Source organism: Rhinichthys klamathensis, unplaced genomic scaffold (genome assembly GCF_029890125.1).
Source record: "Rhinichthys klamathensis goyatoka isolate OS25496 unplaced genomic scaffold, OSU_Roscu_1.1 h1tg000309l_1, whole genome shotgun sequence".
In the NCBI taxonomy this organism is placed as follows: domain Eukaryota; kingdom Metazoa; phylum Chordata; class Actinopteri; order Cypriniformes; family Leuciscidae; genus Rhinichthys; species Rhinichthys klamathensis.
The window spans coordinates 1,702,887-1,729,644 of NW_026606827.1; the positions used below are offsets into that span (position 1 = coordinate 1,702,887).

General features: G+C 38.2%; 1 protein-coding gene across 14 annotated transcripts in view; it reads left to right on the top strand.

Annotated features, from left to right (window-relative positions):
• Positions 1–26,758, top strand: part of ptprub (protein tyrosine phosphatase receptor type Ub) — a 258,109-nt gene that overhangs the window by 184,255 nt on the left and 47,096 nt on the right. For all 14 annotated transcript variants that reach the window (XM_056270916.1, XM_056270909.1, XM_056270910.1 and 11 more), the window contains exons 8-13: positions 367–684; positions 3,330–3,439; positions 8,706–8,907; positions 12,677–12,779; positions 14,757–15,030; positions 20,277–20,313. In XM_056270916.1, the coding sequence (XP_056126891.1) occupies positions 367–684; positions 3,330–3,439; positions 8,706–8,907; positions 12,677–12,779; positions 14,757–15,030; positions 20,277–20,313 (1,044 nt within the window). The remainder of the gene's footprint in view (positions 1–366; positions 685–3,329; positions 3,440–8,705; positions 8,908–12,676; positions 12,780–14,756; positions 15,031–20,276; positions 20,314–26,758) is intronic.

Below are 26,758 nucleotides of genomic sequence, written 5' to 3' on the forward strand. Positions count from 1 at the left end.
CCAAAAATAGTTGGCCTAATGCAACGACCTTGCACTAACGGTAACTGGCAGAACTGAATGTCCTTGAACGGGGCTCATGGCCCCTGGACGGTGTGCAGGCAGATACTCGATTTGCTTAGCGACACGGAGGCAAATGGCGGGAGAGAGAGTACAACCTGCAGCCTGTGGAATTAATTAACGTAATTTGGCATGAGTTGTGTCCTCATTAGCAGGTGGTCCGTCAACCTTTTTTGACCGTGGTTGTGCCTCCTACCTATGGTGGGTGGGGTAGGCGAGAAGTCTTTTGACCTGGTGATGTCTCTGTGGAGATTCCCTGCTTTTTTGGCTTATGTTAACAAAATGTTCCACTGTTTTCCATTCCAATAGAGCCCATGCGAGCGCTGCGTGGTCTTAGAGCCTCGGAGATCCAGTCCCGGCAGCTGACCTTGCAGTGGGAGACTCCGGCCTTCAACCTGACCCGCTGCCACACGTACTCCGTCTCCTTGTGCTACCGTTACACGACCGCAGGGGGTGGCGGTGGGCACAACACCACAGTGAGAGAATGCCTGGCTGTGGAGCACAACACTTCGCGTTTCACCCTCAGAGATCTGCCTCCTTTTCACACCATCCAAATACGCCTGGCACTCGCCAACACAGAGGGCAAGAAGGAAGGGAAGGAGGTTGTGTTTCAAACTGAGGAGGACAGTGAGTAGTGGAGCTTTCAATGAATATTAATCTGTATATATAATTTGTTGTACTTCTATTGCAGTGGCATCTGCTTTTCAGGAGTGGGGAAGCGCAGATGTCTTATGAATGGCAAAATGTGTAACATTGTGTTACAAAATGTGTTATTACTACCACTTCAGACTACCACTAATCAGTAAAATAATTAACCAATATTTACAAATGGCAGTAGAAAAAGTTTGCCAAGTCTTGGCCATTTAAGTCTCACCTAGCCAATATATAGAGAACCAGGCTTCAAGGCAAAATAGTGATTGAAAGCAATCAATGATCGGAAGTTTTCCAGTTAAAGTAAACTGTTAAGGAATCTGTCACTTTTTATTGAAATACTGATAGATAGATAGATAGATAGATAGATAGATAGATAGATAGATAGATAGATAGATAGATAGATAGATAGATAGATAGATAGATAGATAGATAGATAGATAGATAGATTAGTCAAAAAGTTGCCCTGTGTATCATCCCCTTTAGATCTGTTCAACATCACAATCATAAAGACATTCCCTAATGGATTTAAAATTAATTTTTAATCATTCTCTTCAGAGAGCTGAGCATGAGCAGGTCAGCGGAGATTTTTATGCCTGTTTCTGTGCTCAATCCAGCCAGCACGGGCTGCAAAATTTTGGCTGAAGGACAAAAATAATTTTCTGGGAAGAAATTTGAAACACAAGCGTTTCACCCAGACAGGAAGTATGATGAAGTGAGAGAGAAAAGGAGAGGGAGGAAAGAGAGTGCTCAATTATCAACACTCCTCTGAAGCCTCAATCAGCAATTCTTTTCTTTCATGGCCTGTCACAAGAAAAAGTGACTGAGTCAGCGATTTTGACTCAATCTGAGCGAGCGTGTTATTTTCGCCACTGGCTATCTCTGCCTCACCAACTATCACCCCGCGTACACACACTCTGTGCACATACCCAAGGGCTAACAAGGATGGCTCAGTGACAGAGCACAAATGTGCTGTAAAAACATCTGCTGAGCTCAGAACGTCATCTGTCTCTCTAGCACCATTTCCACTTCCTCCTCATTCTCTCTTCCAGCGTTTATGTTTGTTAATGAACCCTCCCGTGTTAATATTAATCAGCCAAAACAAGCCATGTCATCAACTGCAAGTGTTGCCCTTTCTATCTGTCACACAGGCTTTGTATCTCCTGCTGAGAAGTCCAGCTCAGACCAGCATGAATTTCCACGCTGCTCCCGGCTGGTTAAAGCTGGTTTTATGGTGTGGTTGATTGAACAGCGTAACTCCTGCTGTTCATTTGTAAACCTAAACGATGAAGCTAATTAACAAGCATGGCCTTGCTGGTGAATCTGGTTAAGCTAGTTAAAGGGACGGTACACTCATAAAAATGTAATTGTGTCTTCATTTACTCACCCTCATGTCTTTACAAACTACTACTCTCTTCTACACGTTGAAAGCTTGTAGGGCTGTCAAGTTCTAAAAACGAAAAAGAATCATGAATGTGATTCATGTCCTTTCAAGCATTTTGAATCCTGATGATAGCTTTGTGTGAGGAAAAGAACAAAATGTATATTATTATGCACTGAAAAGCTATACTGTACAATAGTACTCAAATTGTATTCAAGTATGCTGTGTGAAGATGTCAAAGGAGATTGGTTCTCATTTGTCTTGTAACCAATCAAAATACATCAAATTTGAATATGCAGAAGAGCTAATTTCAGACGTACAGTAGAAGGCAAACGTTTCTGAGTAAAGACTGAAATCACACAAAGCTAACATATGGCTTCAGAAGACTTAGAATATAGGGCGTGAGTCATGACTATCATTACTATGGTATTATTATGGTGCATTATGGTTATTTATTTGCTATTATAGTATTTATTAATATTTTAATTAGCTTTATTTTAATATATTACATTTTAATGTTAGTAATTTTGTTTATATATATATATATATATATAAGTTTTTGTTTTAATTTTTTATTCTTATTTAGCTTTATTTTTTCATTTTTATTTTAAGTACTTTCACTTTAACTTATTTTATTTAATGTAGCTGCCAAGGCAACCTTTATCATTTAAACTTTCAAGTTTTTCATCTAAGAATTGTTTTATTTTATTTCAGCTTTATCTCAATTAACAAAAACGATTTTTAATAGCTTTAGTTTTAGTTAACAATAACAACATTGAATGAAAAAGATTTGTGTCAAAAGAAAGTCATACAGGTTTGAAAGGATAGGAGGGTGAGTAAATGATTTCAGAATTCACATTTTTGAGCGAACTGTTCCTTTAAGGAACAGTTAAGCCTGATGGGGACCCAAACAATTCAGCATTCAAAACACAACATATACTCTATATTCTTTATAGTAGAGCCTAAAAGGCCCCAGATACACTTCATGGATCATCTCTTTGGTTCCATATCACTTATATTAGTTATAATGGATGAGTATGTAATATGTTAATAACATAAGAGGCCTGCTTTTATAATGACAACGGCTGTAATGAGGATATTAGATTTGACCTTTGGGGGACTTTAAGCGATTAACCTTCTCCCTTTGATTAAATGCTAGAGAAATTACTAGTCCAACAATGTAGGATCCAGAAGGTCTGTATCTTCATTCATAACCACCGGCTTCTTCGGTTTCCCATAGTTCCCGGTGGCATTGCTCCCGAGTCTCTTACCTTCACGCCGCTGGAGGATATGATCTTCCTGAAGTGGGAGGAGCCGGTGGAACCCAACGGCCTCATCACGCAGTATGAGGTATGTGCTTTCTGCTCTTTACCGCACTCATATCCATTTCTCTCACGCTGTCTGAATCCTTGTGAGATTCGCTCTGATGTGTCAGCATTTTTACCAGGTGAAATATCGATGAACCACAATCCTTGAAAGACAAAACTTCCCACTGTGTGTTAAAATTGGACTGCCAGTTTAAATTATTTATGAACGTGCCGCTAACACATGATCCGCTGCATGCGATTGCACACAGACCTGACTGACAGTGCGCTGTATTAGTGAGACCTTGGAATGTGAGTGTTTTCCACCCCTGTAAAACTCAGAGTTTCAGTCTAGTTGGCAGGGAATGCTGAGTTGTTGGTGGTGTTCTTTCTCAACTCAGTCAGTGACAGACAGAAGTATGTATGAAGTCATGATTTGGACCTGGAACTCTGCATGCTGCCAGAGACACAAGAGCCACCAAGGCCAACCCTGGCTCTAATTGGTCCCTACTGCACCAGCCATCTGTTAGTAAATGACAGAAAGATGCCTCTATCTAAAGTTATATATGCTGTCTCTCCTACACTTTTTGCCATTTTAGAAGCTTGCTTGTTTGAATTTGTTGCCATGACGTCATCATCGAACAGCGTCATGAACCTCATAGAGCCTGGGGTTAATTGCTTTGCTTGAAGACACATTGATAATTGCTCATGGCTCAGTTCTCGAGGGGATTGAATCAGCAACCCTCCAGCCTCGAGTCTTAACCAACACACCACAATGTTTTATGAATGTGGCTGCTGTGCTGTAGGAGCTTCTGGAACAGTTTTGGAATGATATCAAGAAGTCATAACTGAGGTAGTGTCACGTACAACCCATAGAAGATTGTAGAAGAATTTAACTATAGAAGATTTTTTATTAAAGTGAAGTGTGTGTTGTATATAATAATGATCAACAAATTATCAAAATTAAACACACAATGTAAAAATGAAATAAAAAAGAAACGCATTTTGCATGATAGTTTGCATGACTAAGTTTTATATTTGTTATTTATAATATTTTACGTTAAATTAAATAAAAAATTAGAATTAGAATGAATCTAATTGAACATCTGTCTGCTTGTCTGTCCATCCATCCATCCATCCTTCCTTCCTTCCTTCCTTCCTTCCTTCCTTCCTTCCTTCCTTCCTTCCTTCCTTCCTTCCTTCCTTCCTTCCTTCCTTCCTTCCTTCCATCCATCCATCCATCCTTCCTTCCTTCATTCCTTCCTTCCATCCTTCCATCCATCCATCCATCCTTCCTTCCATCATCCATCCATCCATCCATCCATCCTTCCTTCCATCCATCCTTCCATCCATCCATCCATCCATCCATTCATCCGTCCATCCATCCATCCATCCATCCATCCATCCATCCATCCATCCATCCATCCATCCATCCATCCATCCTTCCTTCCTTCCTTCCTTCCTTCCTTCCATCCTTCCATCCATCCATCCATCCATCCTTCCTTCCATCATCCATCCATCCATCCATCCATCCTTCCTTCCATCCATCCTTCCATCCATCCATCCATCCATCCATTCATCCGTCCATCCATCCATCCATCCATCCATCCATCCATCCATCCATCCATCCATCCATCCATCCATCCATCCATCCATCCATCCATCCATCCATCCATCCATCCATCCATCCATCCATCCATCCATCCATCCATCCTTCCTTCCTTCCTTCCTTCCTTCCTTCCTTCCTCTCCATATCACTGTTTGCATGACTTTTAGTTGTTATTATTATTTATATTATTTTAAATATCTTGAATGAATTTAAACTAAGAACTTTCCTACTAACTTACAACTTATATGATTTACAAATTATTCTATTGGACTACTGGATGAAGTAAAACAAAAAAAAAGTGACACTATTTAATTAAATATCTGGTTATTTTGATTATTTTACGCAACGTAAAAAAAATCTGTAAAAAAAAAAAAATCTAGCATTTCGAGATTAAAGTCGAAACATTTCGAGATTAAAGTCGAAACATTTCGAGATTAAAGTCGAAACATTTCGAGATTAAAGTCGAAACATTTCGAGATTAAAGTCGAAACATTTCAAGATTAAAGTCGAAACATTTCGAGATTAAAGTCGAAACATTTCGAGATTAAAGTCGAAACATTTCGAGATTAAAGTCGAAACATTTCGAGATTAAAGTCGAAACATTGCGTGTGTGCTTGCCATTGTTTTCCATTGCCGCACACACAGGCATTCATAATGGTGCATAGTGAATGTTTCACACTGTGTGTGTGTGTGTGTGTGTGTTTGTGTGTGTGTTTTGTTTCAACACAAGGAAATTCAACAGGTGCCAATCTACAGCCATAGGCTACCATTATAGGAGGTTATAAAATATACTGCGCCGGAAAACCAACCCGGAAAACACTTTTCAGACTGGATGGAGATATCCAGCTTTATGAATGAATGAATGAGTCATTTATATAGTGCTTTCATATGTCTACTAGGCCTACACTCAAAGCGCTTGACAATCATATCAGAGAATCTCTCCTCAACCACCATTAGTGGTTATTAAATCTGAGGAAATCACGGGATCCGGCCAAATGATTGGATACAGAATGATGCACTTGTATCCGAACGTATTTACGGTGAAGAGGGAGACAGAACGGTTACTGTTGTGTTCTCGACCCAGACAGTGTTGCCTAGACGAGCATGAAAACCCCTCAAAAACACTGCCACATAAAGTTTGGACCAGATTGTGATACCTACTCCGGCGGAGTCTGTGCGCTCGTCTATAGGCAACGCCATGGTAATTCTTGTTGGTAGATTAGCACCTGTGTAGAATTTTGTTGAAAGCCCAGATACAAGTAAAAAGCTATTATTTTGTGTTGATCCATGGCAGTTCGACTTCACAAGTGCATTTCTTTACACACACGCGCGCTCTGAGCCAGTGGACGCGCACTGTTATGAATGCACACACTTCTATGGAAGTGATTTTGACTTTAATCTCGAAATGTTTCGACTTTAATCTCGAAATGTTTCGACTTTAATCTCGAAATGCTAGATTTTTTTTAACTTTTTTTTTAAACTTTTTTTTTACTTTTTACGTTGCGGTTCAGGGCTTCCGTATGATTTAAATCTGGGATCGAAGAATTTTTTATTTTTTTGTAGTTTTGAAAAATTATTATCATTGTATAATTGTACTCTAAAGATGAATACTTCAGAACTGCAGCAAATTGAAAGCTTATGCCTTTGTCCCAAAAAGAAGGATAGCTAAACAGTCTAATAAAAGCTCTTAAACTGTTTCTCCATTCTTCCGTTCACTGCACACAGATTCGGCCTGCTCACTGAAAAGGTGGTGGGCCTCCCACAGCCAGCATCTGTATCTCTGTTCCTCTGTTCCAGAACATTCTCACACTCTTTCTCTTTCTGGTCACACTGCCTGCCTCAGTGTCACCTTTCTCCTCACCCATGATTCAGGCTCTCAGTCAGTCACTAAAAAGTTGTGAGGATGCCGCTTCTGTCACGCTCCAAAACACACATCTCACCTCAAGAGGAAAAGTTGCTTTTGTTTGTGGAACCGTCAATCGGCTCGGCTATGAGCCGAATCGAGATCATCGCATTTTCTGAATGCCACCTCTGTCCATCAGGCGCCTCCTTTCTTACCATTTGCACTTACCGAGTTATCTCTCATTGATAAGTTGCTTTTCTTTTTTCCCCATGCCATAGCTACCAAAGTCACCCCAAGGCTGTTTTCTAAAGGGGATTTAAAGGCTTGACCTATAAAGTGGAGGCAAGGACAGATTTTCAGGCTCAAGGAGCTTGATCTTCTCAGGCATACAGAGAGATGAATAAGGAAAGAATAAGAGAGAGGCAGAGCCTGGAGAATTCACTCTCGTTTCTCTCAGATTAGCACATTGTCCACTTTTCTCCGACCACTGCTGACGAAAGGCTCGCAGGGCGCTGTGTTCCCCCTTAAACCTTCCCCCACTGCTCTCATCCATGCCTCGTATCTTAAAAGAGGCCTGGTACAGGTGCAGCAAATGTTTCTTAAATCCCAGAAGCCCACTGCACTGTGAAAAAGCAGGCATTAGGCAGCTAACACACTAATGCTCTGCATGCTTGATATCATAAAGTTTCTGAGACCCTTGCACTCTATGGTGAGCATTGATTATAGTGTAGCATCTACTGTACTGATATTACAGTATAGTACTGATTATAGTGCAGCAAAGGTTCTTTATATTTTTACTGATAAAATTTGTGTGAATTTGAATTAAATTGGAAGTTAAATTAAAAGTTATATTAGAAGTTCATCCATCCATCCATCCAATAGTTCCAATTAACTTTTAAACCTAAAGACTTTTACATTTTAAAACTGTTTCTAGTTAATCGTTGAATTTCATTGAATTTCCATTAGATTTTTTTTGCAACTATCCATCCTGTTTGATACTCGATTCTATTAAAACTCTGCAAATGCACACCAGATCACATGTCGTTCAATGTAACATGAGGCCAAAAGTCCAAGAAAAGTTCCCAGAATAGGTTTACTAAAGAACTGAATCGTTTACATGGCGACCGAGCACACTGAATAATTTCTCCTATTTCCTGTATATACTGTGTATATATATATATATATATATATATATATATATATTTTTTTTTTTATTATTATTATTTTTTTGCACCATTTTGACTCTGTTGTGTGTCATAATGTAATTCATTAAAACTTTTCTGAAAATGGATCTTGGATAATCTTTTTCCGTCATGTTTCACTGAACTTGAATGTACACTGAATGTGTTTTGGCGTGTGGATTCTACTTTACTCTTAAAATTGCTATGTGCAACATGCAAAAATTCTATAAACAAGATGACGACATCAAGTAACTTAGGTTTCAGGCTAAATTTGTCCAGATAGATTGTTTTTTTTACTCTTCCAATAAAAATAGTCATAGCTTTGAGCTTTGCATTCATGCAGGCAACATAGACTGGAACAGAGTATTTGAGTGCTGTGATACTATGGTACCATCACGATTATTTTTTGCCGTGAAAATGATAGTCTTACATGCCCACTAGCTTCCCGCTGATATTTATGAGTAGGCTACCACGTATTGTTTATAAAATAAATGTTTGATTTCATATATGAATCATTTTCAACCCACTCTGAATATGGATGTCAGGGTTAGCAAACTTTTATGAAACATTGTTTGATCTGAACTACCACACACTGAGTCACTGTTTGTTCAGTTCCAAAACAACAGTGATTTAATGAAAATATGATTTACTTAAAAGGTTTTAATATGTGCAATTACAGATCAGCTACCAGAGCATTGAATCATCAGACCCCGGGATTAATGTTCCAGGCCCGAGGCGCACTGTATCCAAGCTGAGGAACGAGACGTACCATATGTTCTCCAACCTGCATCCTGGCACCACCTACCTGATCTCTGTTCGGGCGCGCACCGCCAAAGGCTTCGGCCAAACAGCTCTCACTGAGATCACCACCAACATCTCTGGTGAGGACTGCATATGGTTGTTTTTGGGGGCTTACGTGCAAGAATGTGTGTAAAACAGGGCAAATCCACTTCATATCCGACCTGTCAGTTGGCCCATAGTGAGTGTGGTTAAATGTTTTCCGACCATATTTCTACTAATTTCTAGGACTGCCCCCGACTAAAGATTTTTCAAGCCGACTAGTAGTCGTTCATTTAAGCCAATAGTCGACTAATCGCAAGATTTATGATATTAATGGGGAGGAGGGGGAATGGTTTGATTTTCAGGGCTGAGAAAGAATAATATATGTAACATTGGTTCTACATTGCAGAGAAATTCCAAACCATAATATTGAGCCTTTAAAAATAAATTAAGCACTCAAGCGCACGCATAAAGCTTGCCGCAGCACACCAGCAAAAGTAATGATTATGAATGTGTTGGGGAAAAAACAAAGGAGACTGTCTGAACATTTTAATAACTTATTAATAAATAGTGATTTCTGAGTCTACGTCGGCTGCAAAGATGTAGTTGACAATGCTGACTCGGCATCTCCACCACAATATAGTGGATGTGCCTATATAGAGAGAAATATTTCATACATTTGAATTGGTTCATTGAAAAGTAGACATTTCAGTATGTCTAGACATTCTGTATTTCTCATGTCTGTGAAGCAAGTAGGACTATATGCTGGGTTTCGGTTAATTTTTTTGACATACTCCAGACTGCGACCCTGTTTGTTTTCTTTATTTTACCAAAGCACAAAGTTTTGGTGTTATTGTGAGTGTACAGTTTTAAATGTTGTGTTACTCTTATCTACTAAAATTTGTATTTTAAGTTCTTTCCACTGTTATTAGGAAAAAATTATTGCGCCACCGGGAACACTTGGATATCTGCCAATAATAGTGCATATTTATCTAGGTTAACATTAGAGTGAGCAGCCATGTGAAGTGGCAAACATTAGACTACTACTTGCATGTTTCAAATGATAAGCCGTAGTTAGGTCGAGGAATGTTTGGCGAACGTTTGGATTTCCTGCCCGACATACGGTAATTACCACATGGACCAGCCGTGTTACGATCTGTCCGTCACGGACTGCATGACTTCGCCACTTCCTGTGGATTTTTTCCCTCTGTGACTAACCGACTAATTAAAATGTGGTCGACTATTATGGGGCAGTGCTTATAATTTCCAAACATACTTCAGGCACACTTATTTTATTGAGTCTTATCCAATTAAATGTACTGTTTTTCATGTTAACGTCATCTGCTGAAATCGAAGAATTACTCTGAAAATTGTTTCATCCCCTTCAAGTGTTCATCTTTATAATTTGGTCTCTGAAAGAAAGTATTTTAACATCTGTAAAGTGATTTTAGTTGGCATTCATGAAGTGATTTCACTCGCCTAGGCTATGGTACATGAAAGAAAAAGCTTTATATGTTGAATCCATCACAGTTATGCACATTAGTAAGAAATAGATAAGAAACTGTGGTTAATTTAATTGCTTTCATTCTCCTCTGATGGACTGTCACTGACCTTTGCATCTGTTCATCTGCTGTGAACAAGCAATAAATAACTTCAGATTCAAAACAGGTGCTGCAATTTCATGTTTGAATGACAAATCAAAATGTTTATAAGGAGTTTTTATTTGAAATTGTAACAATGCAGAAGGTGCTTTTTTTTAGCATTACAGGAGCAGAACACTTCTGCAGTGATGTGAAATGTACGTGTGCGTGCATGCGAGTGTTTCCATGCACCCTCAGATGTACCAGATGAGATCTACAAACTGTTGATTGAAATGCCTCAGATGTTTCAGGAGATGTATAGCAGCGGTTGAATAGACTGGAACAAAGTGAAGCAAAAGCTGGTTTCGCAAAAAAGGAAAAATGCGAAACTCCAGAGTTTCCGGTTCATCATCCTGCGCTTCAGGTGCACTATTGATCTCTGAAGCGTGTTTGTGCGCGTATGCCCATATCGCCGCTTAAGAGCCATTATGTATTCCTGAGCGGAACTGAGGAAGTCATAGTGAAACTGAATCACAGCAGATGCTCAGAACCCAACAGGCCCTTCAAGAACATTACACGTTTCCCCTCGCTTCAAAGAGAACTGACATCACTGTCATCCTCACCATTCGAAAACTAGCCGGCTTACAAAACAGCACCATATGTTGCTGTCAACCAGATTCAGCTGATGCTAAATCAGGATTTCTCAAACCTGGACTGATGCAAAGCGATGTATGTTAAGCCCAGCGTTTTATGTGATGGTAACGATGGAGAACTTGTGTTTTTGTGGTGGCAGTGCTGAGGCATGATTTGTTGAAGGAGAAACACAATATCAAATAAGAGGATTTAGTGTGGTGATGGACATTAATCTGCCAATATTTGGGTGTTTTGAGATTATTGGCATTGGCCCGATAACTCTGTCTACTTGGCCGATTAACAGTCGGGTTGTTTCACTATGCATCAGGTTCAAAATCTGCCAATGGATGAATAATTTGATACATTTTTGTTGTTGTAGTAAATTTTGAGGGTTTTTTTTATTTTAGCAATTGTGTGCGCATTGTTTTGTTCATCAATTGTATTTACTTAATTATTTATTATTAAGATGATGATGATGATGATGTCCAAAAGTCTGACTCCACTTGGGATTCAGAATAACATTTTGTATGCGTATTTATTTAGCTTGATAATATGATCATCAGGTTTTACACAAATTGTGGAGTTCATGCAGTTTGAGTGATGCTAAGAAATACCTTTTTCAATAGATTTTTTTCAAACTAATTGTTATGCTGATAATTTAATTTGTAATGGGAATATACAGTACCTCACTGTATGTTATCCGCATTATTGGTATATATCTGGAAGAGGAATAGAAGCTTTTTAATTATAAATACCACAGCAGATCATTCAGTTCCAGGACTCTAGAAGTCAAACAGGGACTGGGACCAGAGACGGATGCATTACGCCCTTATTTCTGTGCATTTCATTATGCAAATTACACCTCAGAGAAAGTGTTTCGGCATAGACACTTTGATGATGTTATATTGATAGAGGCTGTTAGACTAGATGTACTATAGCTAGAAGTTTGTATGTCTGGACAAAAGTACATATATGACCAGTTGTATTCTCATATGTATGTATATCAGCATTATATATTATGCTTATGTGTTTTTATTTTGAGTCCCCTCAAGTAGCTGCAGTTTTCCCACTGCTTTTAATATCATAATCATTGATTTCACAGATTGTTTGCCTTTGTTCGTCAGCTCTAATTGACTGCTGATATTAAGGAAAACGTTATTGCTCAACTAGACCATCTCGGGGGAAGGATGCAGTCCAGACTCAAATCCGTCTAAATGAGTTTCCCCTTTATGTGTCCCACATGCACAGCTTTTAATTACACCCTGGGATCAAGACACGCAGAGGGATGGGTTTGGAGGAGAAAGCGGAGTTCATGTGAAGTGTTGGTTGTTGTCGTCGTGAATTAGGACGGCCTTATATCAGACAACAATGTAGGCGTTGTTTGTGAGGTTCGTCTAATTAAAACGTTTAGCTGGTTATGTTGGCTTTTAATAATTAGCGTAAACTTCACTTTGCCTCACGTTGTAATGACAGTCTATGTACACAATGGATTTGGATCCTGAACTATTTCTTTTTGACTGTTGAGCTCTTGATTTTTTTCTTTTTTCTTCCCATCACTCTGAAAAACTCAAGTTTACTTCTGAAGAGTTGGTTAAAAAGTTTTAGGAAGATATTCTCATATCATTCTGTCTCTTTTGTTTTCTGTCTCGCTTTGAAGCACCAACATTCGATTACGGAGACATGCCGTCCCCTCTGAGTGAGACAGAAAGCACCATCACAGTCCTGCTGCGTCCAGCACAAGGCCGAGGAGCTCCGGTCAGGTGAGAATGACATCATGTGCCTTAAAGGGTTAGTTCACCCAAAAATGGAAATTATCCCATAATTTACTCACCCTTAAGCCATCCTATGTGTACTGGTATATGACTTTCTTCTTTCAGCCAAACACAATCTGAGTTATATTAGAAAATATCCTGGCTCATCCAAGCTTTATAATGGGAGTGAGTAGTAACTGAGATTTTGAAGCCCAATAAAGCGAATCCATCCATCATAAAAGTAATTCATATGGCATCACTTGCTTCTCGAGTCGAGGTCCAGCGAAAGAGTTAAATCTGACCTGACGTATTGACGAGCGCAGAAGCGCAGAGGATAGAGCAAAACAAAACACCCGGTCACAAATTGGAAGTCTAAAAAGAGAATTTGTAAAGTAAAATGTCGGAGGAACTTGAGTTTGTTGCCTAGCCCTGTTTGTTTGACCGCGGTAGGCGTCTATTCTCATCTAAGCGTACGATAACTTGAGTCTCTCTGTAACGCGTGGACGGACGTTACTGGAAGCTAGTGATTAGAGTTTATAAAGTTATAATTATGGATATTTTTCTTACCAAAATGCATCGCTTCGCTTCAGAAGGCCTTTATTAACCCCCTGGAGCTGTACGGTGTTTGGATGCACTTTTTTTGGCTTCAAAATCTCAGTTACTATTCACTCCCATTATAAAGCTTGGATGAGCCAAGACATTTTTTAACTGATTGTTTTTGGCTGAAAGTCATGTACACCTACTAGGATGGCTTTGAGGGTGAGTAAATTATGGGGTCATTTTTTGGGGGGCGAACCTAACCCTTTAAATGAATATTCTGGGCTGAATACAAGTTAAGATCAATCTACATAATTTTGCCTGGCATAATTTCGATTACCACAGACAATTATTTCTATCAATCCCTTGTTTTCTCACAAAAAAAAAAAGTTTTTAGGTTATGGTGAGGCATTTACAATTGAAGGAAATTGCCCTTTTTTTGAGATTTACAATAAAAGCAGAAATGTGTTTAAAACCTTTATGAAATAATTTACATTCACTTAAATGTATGGCTATTTTAGGCATTATGTTGTCAAGGCAATGTAATTCAAAATTGTTTATAACTTTGCACAGAATGTTAACACTATTGTTTACGTCTTGTGGCTATACTATTGAAACTGGATAATTGAACTGAAACTAAAACCATAAAAAACTTTTGTTTCTTGAAATAAAATAAACTTTAGCTGACATTAAATTATATATATATACTGTATATATTTTCAATTGAGGTTCTCAGTATATCCTAAATACGAGTTGGAGTACTAGCAAGTGCCTTGTTCTACAGAAAGGGTCACTTATTACTCAGTTATTTGATTTGATATGATTACAAGATTGCTTATTAAAACATCAAATGGAATTTATTTATAAATATCATCGCCACATAACCCACCATTGTGCAACTTGCACAGAGCTAATAAATACATAATTTATAATATTTTAATTAAGCAAAATAGATGATGTAAATGCATAACGACATTTTGATGTTAATCAAATGTAATAAAAAATAAAAGAACAAAATATACATATTAGTTAATCTAATATATATATTTATATATATTAGATTAACTTGATGTACTAAAAATAACAAATGAAATCTGAAATTAATTAACTGATAATTATGATAAAAAACCACAACAAAATCAATAAAACTTTACCTAAAATTAAAATAAAAGCAGAAAATACAAAAATAACTATGATGGTATCTCAAGTTCTCAACACTGGTATTTTAATGTTTTGTATGTTCTATTTTAATATATTTTTATGAATTATAAACTGAAACCCAGATTTTTTTTAAAGAAATTATTTATTTGTGGTAATCAACATTATGCCACAGGTGCTGTCAATTGAGCTTAACTTGTATTGAACCCGGAATATTCCTTTAGCAATGCATTATTTCTATTATTGCTATAGTATTCTCATTAAAACATTGTTGTGTGTATGTATGCACAGCACGTATCAAGTGATCGTGGAGGAGGAAGCTGGTAGGAAGGTGAAGAGAGAACTGGGTGTTCAGGACTGCTTTCCCATTCCTACATCTCACGGTGAGGCTCAGGCCCGTGGAGCTCCACACTACTACACTGCCGAACTGCCCCCGAGCAGCCTGCCTGAAGCCACACCATTTACTGTGGGGGACAACCACACCTATAACGGCTACTGGAACACCCCCCTGGACCCCAGGAAGAACTACCTCATCTACTTCCAGGCCATGAGCAACTTCAGAGGCGTGAGTGTCAGAAACTAGTGCTGTGTGTCTCATTCCGATCCCTAGTTCTCAGTATATCCTAAATACGAGTTGGAGTACTAGCAAGTGCCTTGTTCTACAAAAAGGGTCACTTATTACTCAGTTATTTGATTCGATATGATTACAAGATTGCTAATTAAAACATCAAATGGTATTTATTTATAAATATCATCACCACATAACCCACCATTGTGCAACTTGTACAGAGCTAATACATAAATAATTTATAATATTTTAATTAAGCAAAATAGATTATGTGAATACAATGGCATTTTGATGTTGAGCAAATGTAATAAAAAATAAAAGAACAAAATATACATATATTCGCAAAAAAAAATTATAATTAATGTTTTGTCCTCTGAAGTCCCCTCTTGGAACGCCCCCTTAAGTTGCGTTTAGGAAACTCTTCAGAATCCAAGAAGTCTGTTCAGCACATCAACCATAGTGAAACAGTTGTGATCTATTGTTTATTAGCACTTCTGTTTGTCTGTGTCTCGATAAACTCTCTGGAGCACACAGTCCTATCCAACCTCTATTTGTGGACATGATACTTCAGCATTATCTGTGTAAAATACTACGTGTTTGTATTCCGAAAGAGCAAGCACAACAAATGTTTTCCCTGGATGCATCCATCTTAGTTTTCTGACCTGTGTAGTGGAACGCGGTCCACTCGAGTGTGACGTCATTCCCAGCTACGACATCCCTCCTCCGAGGTAAATGGAACGCAACGCAGCATAATTCTACGAGCATTTTAGTGGAAATTATGGGACAGCCCTAGTAATGTCCTACTCTCTGGGCAGTGTCCTTAATTTTAAACTAGGGAGCGTTTTGAGACACACACTGTTGTTTTTCTGCATCTTGAACAAAAATGTAATCTTTTTTTGAGGGAAATTTTATACCCTGATCTGAAACTTTATTTTTACACACTCCTACAGATTGTTTGCAGTACAGTATGCACAGCGGGAGATAAAGTGCAAAACAGGGACCTACAATAAATAGTGTGAAGCACCTGCAGCTAGTAAATCTGCAATTAGCTGGATGCACAAAAACATTATATCATTGCTCGCTCTTACGGGATGTTGTTTTTCTTCCCTTCTCCAACTGTTCAAACCCATAAGATAGTGTGTCTCGGTCCCAGTATGAAATTAATAATAGAGTATCAGCACACACCAAGCTTTGGGTGTCCAGGCCTTATTCAAATGGGAAAAAACAGCCCCTGTGCTCCCCGTCCATGCCTAGATAAGAAGATAAACAACAAGGAATATCGTCTTGCTGGCACAAACCATTTCACAGGGATAATTGGGCACAGGTGCAGCTGATCAGAAATAGATCAGCTGGCAGTTTATGTTGTTAGAAATGGCTGGGACTGGGAGACAGAATGAGCTCGATGGCGCAAGCAAAACAGAGCCTGGAAAACAGCCGGGGGAATGGGAATCTCTGGCTGTTCAAAAATGTATCCGGAAAGGTGCCAAATAAGTTTCTAAATAGGAAAAAAAAGCATTTGTCGGAAGCAAAATATAGATCTTGCTTAATAAAGCTTTTGATTAAATCAGATTAGTACTTTTCCAATGGACGGAAACATAGTTTACTGTCCATGTTCGGTGGTGCTACTGTAATGTAAATATACAGTGCCTTGCGGAAGTCTTCATGCCCCTTCATTTTCCACCCATATTTTGTAGCTTTATGCTGAAGGGGTATGAATACTTTTGCAATGCACTGTGCTTCTGATCCTTATTCTCTTCAGTTTCGATCTAATTAATTATTCAAATTAATTAATTATATTCTGGCACATTTAATTCATTTTGAACCATTAAGTGTTCCCAATGAATACTACTAATAAAACTAGAATATAACTGCAGTATAGCAAAACTTTCTCTGTTGCTGTACAGGAAATATGTGAATCATTGTTTCGGATCAAAGAATAAATTGGTGAATCATTGTTTTGAATCTGAACTGAGTCGAAACCAATCAATTCACTAAAGCGAATCAGAAAAAAATATTTCAACTTCTTCTGTCACACTTTTGTAAATAGAAAAAGGTTTGTAGTGTCATTATGTTTAGTTAGTTTTCCCCAACACTGCTGCATGGATTGTGATTAAAGTAATTTATACAGTAACTGCACAAGTCAACCTCCATCTTGACCATGACAGGAAACTTCTCTGACTTTTGCCTTATGGTTTCATGGTTATTAGTTACCTGCCGCACTCAATTATGCACTATTAAACTATTACTTTAAACCTCAGAGCATTTCAAGGTTGTGGGAGTAAAAATAATTTTGAATGGTCCATTTAGATTTGACACCAGCTAACAAACCTCATGCTCAAAAAGATGTGGGTGACATTTAGAAGAAGGTTATCACATTGGCTCAGCACCTGGAGGAATGGATGAGCCAGCTTGGCTCATTCCACTCTTCTGAACAGCAATTCAGAGATGCAAAACTTGGACGGACTTTACCTACACTATTACACAGTTGGGTTTTTTTGGCAGCCTTGAAGGAAAATGCCTCTAGATGACCTATAGTACAGACACAAACTCCCTCCCCGCCGAACCCCTCAGGGCTTCTCACTCTTTACAGACTGAAATGCACCTGTCAGCCAACCCATTGTGACTCCACCTCCCCTTCGGTTTCTCCCTACTTCAAACCGTACGTCTTGGAAACTGATCGCACGGCTCAGTCTCCTTTGGGCTCTGCTGATTTACTTGACCGACCTTTAGCTAAATATTCATTTTTATTCAGCTCTATTTTATGCTGCAATAACTGCCGTAAAGGCTGACAGTCTAAGCTAAAGGGAACGTAGCTCAGGAGACTTAACTTGCATTTAGCACTCCCCTGTTACCAATATGAACCATTCTGTTTTTTTGTGGGGTTTTTTTAATCTGACTACATATAATCAATGCTAATATAGTTTGCTTTGTTTCTTGGCCAACTTTATGGTTGAAAGTGGTTTTCAAAGCTTTTGGCAGCTGCACAAGAAAGAAAGTCCTCTGCTGCCTTTTTGTTGGCCGTTATTCTGACAATTAGTCATTAGAGAGCTGTGAATGCTGTCAGGGCTTCATGTAATTGCTTTCAGTGATAAATATACACAAAGATGCTCTTAATAGATGTTTGATTCTCAGCTGTTTATGTAAAATGGGTCTTTTTCTTCCTTTATTTTTTATTTTTTTGTCATCCGCTTCCTTAACAGTCCTTAGAGGCAAAACACAAAGATTGTAGCTGCCAAACAAACACTCTCTTCCACCCATACACACAGAAACCCTTTTCTTTTTTCCTTTTCTTTTTGTGGTACGAAACCCTATAGGACTGACCAGCCACTTTCAATGAGACTTTTTCCCTCTAATTGGCATCTTTTGCTCTCCGTTTTACCAGGATGAATGGCATGAACTGATGCTGATGTTTCTCACTAAAATACTGTACAAGTATGCCTAGGTCATATTTATAATTGTATAGTATGTATATAATTTGTTATTGTTATATTATATTATTAATTTAAAACTCATACAGTGTAGAATGAATGGCATGAACTGATTTTTCGGACTAAAATGTGGTCTTATTTCACCCCAAAATAGAAAAACGCATTAAGTAATATAAAGATTATTTATAGTTTTACTATGCATATACATTTTATTATTAATACTTTATAGTATTTATTTATTTATAATACATAGTGTGTGTGTGTTTGCGCGCACACACACAAGTAAAGTGATTTTAGCTCTTTATGCAAATATACTATACGTTCAACATTATTATCATGACAATTCAACGGATTTTTAAACCTAATTTTCATTATATTCTACTTTTTATTTTTCCTACTTTCAGTGTTTCTCATTACTGTATTTTTCAGTGTTCCGTATTTATTACTGTACATACTGTAATACATTGTTTTTATATAAAGCAGCATATAGGCATTACAACTACCGTGATATTACACCTTACAGTTTAAACTATATATAACAGGATATATAACTATATATTTTTTCCCCCCCTGTATTTTTCTCTCATACCTCTTCTACTTCTGGAACCAAGTAGGAGCTTTCTAATAAGTTCGTTTCCCATGCCTCCCTGGGCCTGTTATATTTATAGTGCTCATAATTCATTTACTTAGCTTGAGTTTGCTGACAGATCCCCTTTTGCAGTGCCTGCCATGACCGTTCCCACAAATTTGATTAAATAGAGCAGGGAAGCTTTAAGCGTTGTGTCTGCGTCTGTCTGATCAAAGCCCACTGGCTGTCTCTCGGCTGTCATTTGGGGTCAGTCTTTTCTCACACGCATGGTGAGCTATGAGTTCTTATGGTGCGACATCTAGGACCGGCTCTGTGCTTGGAGAAAACAGGCAGTGTTTGCTTTATCCCTCTGATATGCTCTCATGGGAGAGTGTGTATTGGGATCCATGGCACACTTGCATCCCAATGATGGCTGCTGGAGCAGATAAAGATGGGTTTCTCGTAAAGCCTGGATTGGCCTACATGACATTTTTAAGCGTGGGAGTGGAAGGGGTTGCTAAAATATCCATGCGTGTCCCTCTTCCCTCTTTTGAAACATCAATGCTAGTCCGTCTTTAACTTTTTCCCCTCTTCCTACCACCCTTCCTTCCCCTTTTGTATGTTTTCCGAGATGATATAGGGTTATGGTGGGCTTTAGGAGCCAAGGCAGTTTGAAATAGGTTTTCAATTAAAAAAAGCAATTCAGCCGCAGTTTAAGCAGTGGCCTCTCACTCCTTTTCCGGATGGGAAGATTTGCATAATTGTTCCATAATGCCCGAATTAGCATCTGTAAATCTTAATTTGATAATGCATCTTCTTGTCGAGGTGGCAGGCCGGAATTGGATTATGGGCTTGGATCTCATTAGTGCTATTTGACAAAGGTCGTTTTCATAACACCAGTATGTCATCAACTGCGATTTTCTAACAAATTAATTCCTCTTTATAATTCTCTCCTGGCTGGAAGTCATTCCCCCCTGCCTCTTTTGTCCTCTGCTGCCATTTTCTGTACATTTAAAGGCTTATATCTTATCAGCACACACTAAAAAATACACACGAATAGGGTGAGTGAGGCACAGTGCTGTTTTTGAATGTATTTGTACTCTTTTACTGGCATTCATGCTGTTGTTGAATCAGCAAAAGTCAGTGTGAGCCCATTTGACATCTCATCAGGTATCGTGCAGTCTTATTTCTGCCGTTTGACTGTTTCCCACAGCGTGACACTGCATCTCTGTTCTCTTTTCTCACAGGAAACAAGGATAAACTGCATCCGCATCGCCCGTAAAGGTGAGTTATTCAATGCTGATGTTACAGAACTTTTTTTGTAGAAGTACTGTGCAGTTTTGTGCTAAATCGTTTTTTGAAAGACAGTGTGAGGTGAATTTACCTGCTGTATGCAGGGTCGAAATCAACGTACTGAGAATTATGAAAGTATATTTTGTATTATTTTTTATATAATATGTTGTTGTTGTAAATATGATAAAGGGATTTAAAGACGTCCTGTGGTGAAAATCAAGCTTTTAATGTTGTTTGTTTACGTCTTTGTGGTGTTTTTAATATGCTTTAAGACAAACCATGTGCAAATTCATAAGTCAACACCATTGCTAAGTTTTTTTCTCCTTAAAACTGCAGTGAACCAAAGACAGTCTCAAAAAAGCTGTTTGAAACCGCAGTAGTTCTCTACGTCACAAACTACCTTGTAACCAATCACGTCAACGTGCGGACGGGCTTTAGCATATCATTAACTGCTGCGAAGCAGGGGAGTCTCAAGAGAAGCCAGGTTATTGCTGTGTATTTTTCTGTTGATATGAATTCTGTTGCAATATATCGGGCGAATTGTGTACATGATGTTGTAATACCTTGTTATGATGAACTATATCCCTTTCCTCACTGACGTTCTAAGTTGTTCAAAGCATTTCTGATCTTTAGAAGGCAGATTGAGATTGCGAACGGGAACATGGTTTGTGTAATATTAGCTACGCATCATTAGCTCTTTGATAACGTAGTCAAGCAAAAGGCTAATCAAATTAAATATGTATTTTTGTCTATTTGGCAATAGGATCATAGTTGATTCTAAGGATCAGAGAACGGTAGAAAAGATTAGTCACATTAGTGGGAACAAATTACAATACCTATTTAAAAAATGAAGAGAATGCAAAGTGTTAAAGTATGATAGAGTGGCCACAAATAGTAAAACATAAAAATTGTAGTGGGTTGGATGTAGGCTTATGCTGTTATTCTGACTGCACGAGTGGAGGTTATTTTTCAGCTTATATTTGCTATTCACTTATTCACAATGTTACATGCCTGAGGGTCACAGTTTTTCTAAGATGTCATCAGCATTTGACTTCCAGATCCCACTGGAACTAACAGTTTGCTGCAGGCGGATGGTGCACCAGTGTTGTTTTTAGCATCAGAGACATCAAAAAGAGCGCACTTGAATGGGAGAAATTGTTACGCTAAATATGGCAAATGTAGTCCTGCTTTAGAGTTAAACGAGTCAGTTGCCTTATTGATAGAGCCGCTGCAGCAACTGAAGGAAGTCCTGTCTTAATGTAACATGATTGTTTACTCTAGAATGTGTATGCACTTTAGCTGGACTAGCCTGAAAAATAACATTTTTAATGGTTTAAACTTACACAGTTTGGTTATTTACAGAAGTGACAACAGCATTCTATACTGTAAGTCTGTATAAAAGTCTGTAAAAAAGGGTACTGTATTAGTATGAAGGCATTTTCGGTAGTGATTTTTCAAGTGTTTTACCTGTATTTTGAATTACACATTGCATTTTGTTGTGTTTTAGTGTTAAAGACATATCTGTCAAATTGACGGAAAATGTCCTGTACACTGTAAGAACACAATCCATAGAAAACTAAAACAATATGGATTTCCCCATTCAAGTAGTGACTGAGTGATCTTACCTGGCCTAAAGGGACGTTGCTTGGTATTGGTTTCAAAGTGGTTTCCCTCTTCCAGCTCAGTAGTCCAGCTCTATGATCATTGCTCAAACCTTTCAGAGCTGAGAAATACTCCATAATGGTTCACTAGCTAATCTTACATGTGCACTTTTTCCCCCCGAGCGCTCAGATACCCAACCTGAGTTGCGAACGTCCGTGAATTCCCTAAAGGGCACAGTGTACGGCTTTGGGATGTGTATTGGTTTACAGTGAAATTTTACGTCTAGACACACACAGATTTTTCCTTTATTCATCCCCCGCCCCCTTTCTCTTCTGGAGACAAGGGCACTAACGGAGAACAGGTCACTCTTTCATCATGTTTGTTTTGGTTGCTTGCTGTAGGGGAGTGGACTGTATCAAAGCAGATTTGTCTGGGGCAGACAGTCTAGGCAAAGACACGCCGCAGCATGCAGGCAGAGAGAGATCGGTTTTCGGGTCCCTGTCCGGTCAGGAGACAGACCTTCACATCAAACACCACTGATGGAGTCACCTGTGCCTGTCAATACAATACATCTGACAGGCCCCTCAGAGGAAGATGAAGAGTTTCAGGAGGCATAGATTCCTGTCAAGGCAACAAAAAGAACTGCACTCCCCTCTATCGAACGGCATCAGGGTTCAGTACGAGCAGGGCGGTATTGTAGTCTTCGGCGTTCGACGTTAGTGAGCACAGCCTCCCGCTTAAATCGACCTGGCTTTCTTTTTGAGACTGTGTGACTGAGGGTGACGACTAGCCTTCTGAGCATGAAGCCAATTGGAGGAAGCGGACATGTTATGCCAGTTTTGTCGTCCCATCTGCTCAGTGGGCACAGACAGATACACATTTGGGATGTGGGCTAACACGCCAAGATATTGATGAACAGAATAGAGCTCTCTCGAGTTTCCCAACAGGAAAGAACGATTAAACAAATTAACAGTGCGCTAACAAACAGAAGGGCAATAAACAGTTTCACTGTGTTTTATTCATTTATTGGGGTCTCTCAATGACAAGAAGGAATCCAACTTGTCAACAAAATCCATAATTTGAGGCTGTTGGTTTTGATTGGCCACATAAATTTCCTATGAATCAACGATCAAGGTCCAGAAGAAAATGAGCACCCTGATGGGCTCAAAATGCAACCGAATTGCATAGTCTTACAAAACTAAGCTGCCAAGACTCCAATTTCCTTGCACAGGTGACAGTTTAATTACCATTCCCTTGGCAATCTTCACAGAACAATAGACTTTCGTTGTAACTCCAAGTGCTAATTTCCACTTTTGGTGCGCTCAGCAGGTGCTCACATTAATCTTGAAACAAATTTCATGCCTGTGTTGGGCTTAATTGATATTCTGAAAGGAAACTCAGCATGGCGATAAAAATCTGATCAGGTTTGCATCAAACTTTAATGGATGTTTTCCCATCTATATTTCCTGTGATGAATATATTTAATACCTCATTAAGAATACCTCATGATTTAGCTGATATTGTGAAGATTATGCATGAACTGTGCAGATTATGCATTTGTATTTTATCTTATGTTTGGAGTATTGTACCTGCATGTTATCGTAGGGTTATGATGTTGACACAATATCCTATATCATTGTCTTTTTAAATTTGGTTTAAATTTGCAGAGGTTTATGCTTAAAGTGACAAAAATAAAATGTAATCTAATGAGATTTTGCTTCTTAATATGCTAAGATATTGTTGCTTGTCCCAAGACAAAAATATATGAATGGGGGGCAGGGTGGTCAAAAAGAAAATATTGATAAAATTCTATAAAATATTATCTATCTATTGTAGTTCAAAAAGTATTTGCAAATCATTGATCTCTGCATTTTTTCATTAATTGTTATATTTACATTTCACACTGTCTCGCCATTTTTGGAAAAGAGTTTTGTTATTTAGCAGTTTTTAGAGCATTAGCATTATAATTGTAGACGTAAGACATCTAGAATAGATCAGATCCCTTCACTCCTGACATCTGAAGTATATGTATATTTAATATTGTTATCAGTCTGATACAGACACACACTGTATTGGTGCCGTAGATACAAATCTGTGCCTGTGTCTGTGAAGATATGCACCAAAAGCACTATACTCTATAAAAAGGATAGTTTCTTCTAAGATAATTCATGGTTGGGCTCTTTTCAAAAGGTTCCTGTGGGAGTCTGACTTCTCAAGTCTAGAGTAATGTGGGGGTCTCCATGGGGGGTTGTGAAAGTATAGTCTCTGTTGTCTTATGATGTATAAAGTCTATCACATAGAAAGTTGCATTGGATTGAAAGGGTAGGAATGGTCTAGAATTATGCTTCTTTAAATAAACTCTTCTCCTTCCAAGCACTTTGAGAAATCTGTCATCTGTCATCTCTTATATCGTTACAAACCTGTATGACTTTCAAAAAAGAAACGTTAAGTGGAATTATGCTGGTCACTTTTTTTCCATGCTGTTAAAAAGAAGGCAGACTGAGGCTCTTAAGCTTCAAAAACTCCATAAAGTTATCATAGAAGTAGTCCATACAGCTATACGCCATACACGTTGTATAACAAGTCTTCTGAAGTCATACAATAGCATTGTGGGAGGAACAGACTGAAATTGAAGTCATTATTCACTAAAAATGTTGAGTGAATCTTTCTTTTGATTTGGATCTTTTCAGCAAATGATTCATTGTAATTAAAACGACCAGCACGATCTTTAGAATTTCTCCTTTTGTTTTCCACTGAATCCAATGCCATTCTGTAACTCCAGTCAACAGAAAAAAAGTCAAAAAACAAAGCTCCTCAGTTTTCAGAAGCATTTCTTCCCAACACTGAGTGAACCGTTGTCGCAGAAAGATGGGGACGTTTTGAAACTGCCTTTGGCATTTGAGGGAGCAGAGAGCGCCATGGCAAATTCTGTTTCTTTCTGCCCCACATCCCTCCACATGCTTATGATTTATTTTTAGCCTTGGCCTTGCATGGAGAGCCCTAAAGCAGACCTTTTTCCTCAGGCCTCAGCTCACTCTCTTTTTCATAGAGCCCTGTAGCTTTCAGGCCACTGAGACCTTAAGGAAGCGCTAACACCAGGCTTCTAACACTGAGAAGATCTCTAGTCCCTCTTCAACAAGACGTACAGTAGGACTCCCACTGTGATTAGACTAAGGAGACATGGCCCCATTGGCAAGCAACCCGCTATTAGTTCAAATAGCTTCAGTGTGGTTGGAAATTACACTCAGTTTCTTGTCATTTGCAGAGGAAGGGGAGGTTGGATTATGTCACAGGTTGTTTGCTTGTGAGTTTATCTTTCTTTTTTTGCCATTAGTCGTAAATTGATGTGGCAACAGACCTGCTCTCCTCTGCCAATGAAATAAATAGTGTAACAGCTGAAAGTCTGCCTCGAGGAAAATGTCTGCTTGATATATTTCATGGACCACTTGATTGTAAATTATACTTTTGCATCTTAATGTGTCTCGCATAATTCCTTCTACTGTTGCCATATGACATGAAGCCAAAATGTTATTTTTTTATGGCATAGATGAGAGTAAAGAAACAGAAAATATCAGATATTTTATCATCAAAAAGCCTATATTTTGTTCGAATTAATCAAAAATATTTTCTTGTTAGCCTTTTGCTAAGACATTTTGATAAGCAGGTTAGCCTGTTTGCAGCATGCCACATTATCATGCGAATTATATAGGTTTCAAGTGTTATTTTAATATTAATTAAATACTATTGTATTGTTTATTAATATTTATAATTAGCTTTTATCATTTGTATTATTTTTTTTAAATATTTATATTTAGCTTTAATTTATTTTTATTTCAGTTTTCGTTTTAGTAATTTTTCTTCTTCAACTTAATTGAATTGCAATAAACATAATCTTATAATTGCCTAGGCAACTTTTCTAATTTATTTTATTTACATGTGATATTTATATTTACCAAAAAGTTTTTTATAGGTTTTTTTTTTAAACAATAACAACACTTTATTTTTTATTTTATTTCAGTTTTATTTCAATTACAGGAAAGCTTTTAATAGTTTTAGTTTTTTTTTAACAATAATAAATTCTTAAGACAACATGTATTAAACAGTAGTATATCATTTCAGCGTAGTAGTTCTGTTAGCCAATGAAGCTTTTTTGGTCCAAGGAAGATTAGGAAGTATATTTTTGAATTCTGTCATATATCATTTATCATAATCTTGTATATGTTTCATTATGATTAGGATGTGGCATACAACCTCATTTGGAAAAGCCTGTAACTATTGTACTTAAATTTGATGTTTTTGTAAAAACAGCAGAATATACATGAATTCCATTAATGTTCACACATTCTCATCAGCACATAAAACATTCCCGTACAAGCATGAGTGTGTGAAAACAGTATAAATAGCCCAGCTGCTGCGTGTCCAGGTCAGGGCAATTTGCCTCGGGCTCCGCTGCATATGCACACTTTCTCTTTGCTCTCTCTTGGATCACACAGTCTCATTTTCTGGTGTGACAGAGAGTCATGCTATCCCCAGGAGCCTCCAATTGTGAAATGACCCCTGCCCACACGCTGTCAATGGAGACAGGTGCCTGGGATAAATAGCTGACCGGGTACAGTTGGCGCCACAGAAGAGGCGTGCAATCTGCGTGGTACAGTAGAGAAACATCTCATGATGAGAGATAGAAGGACCTCTCAGAATTGCCAGAGATCTTTCATTTCTTTCACCATGGCTCATGACTGCATTTTGGGTTTTGACTCGGGCCTAGATTGTAGAGGCTATTTACTCAGAAAGAGTGCACGAGGCAAGCCAAAATTGACAATCTGTCAGTGGATGG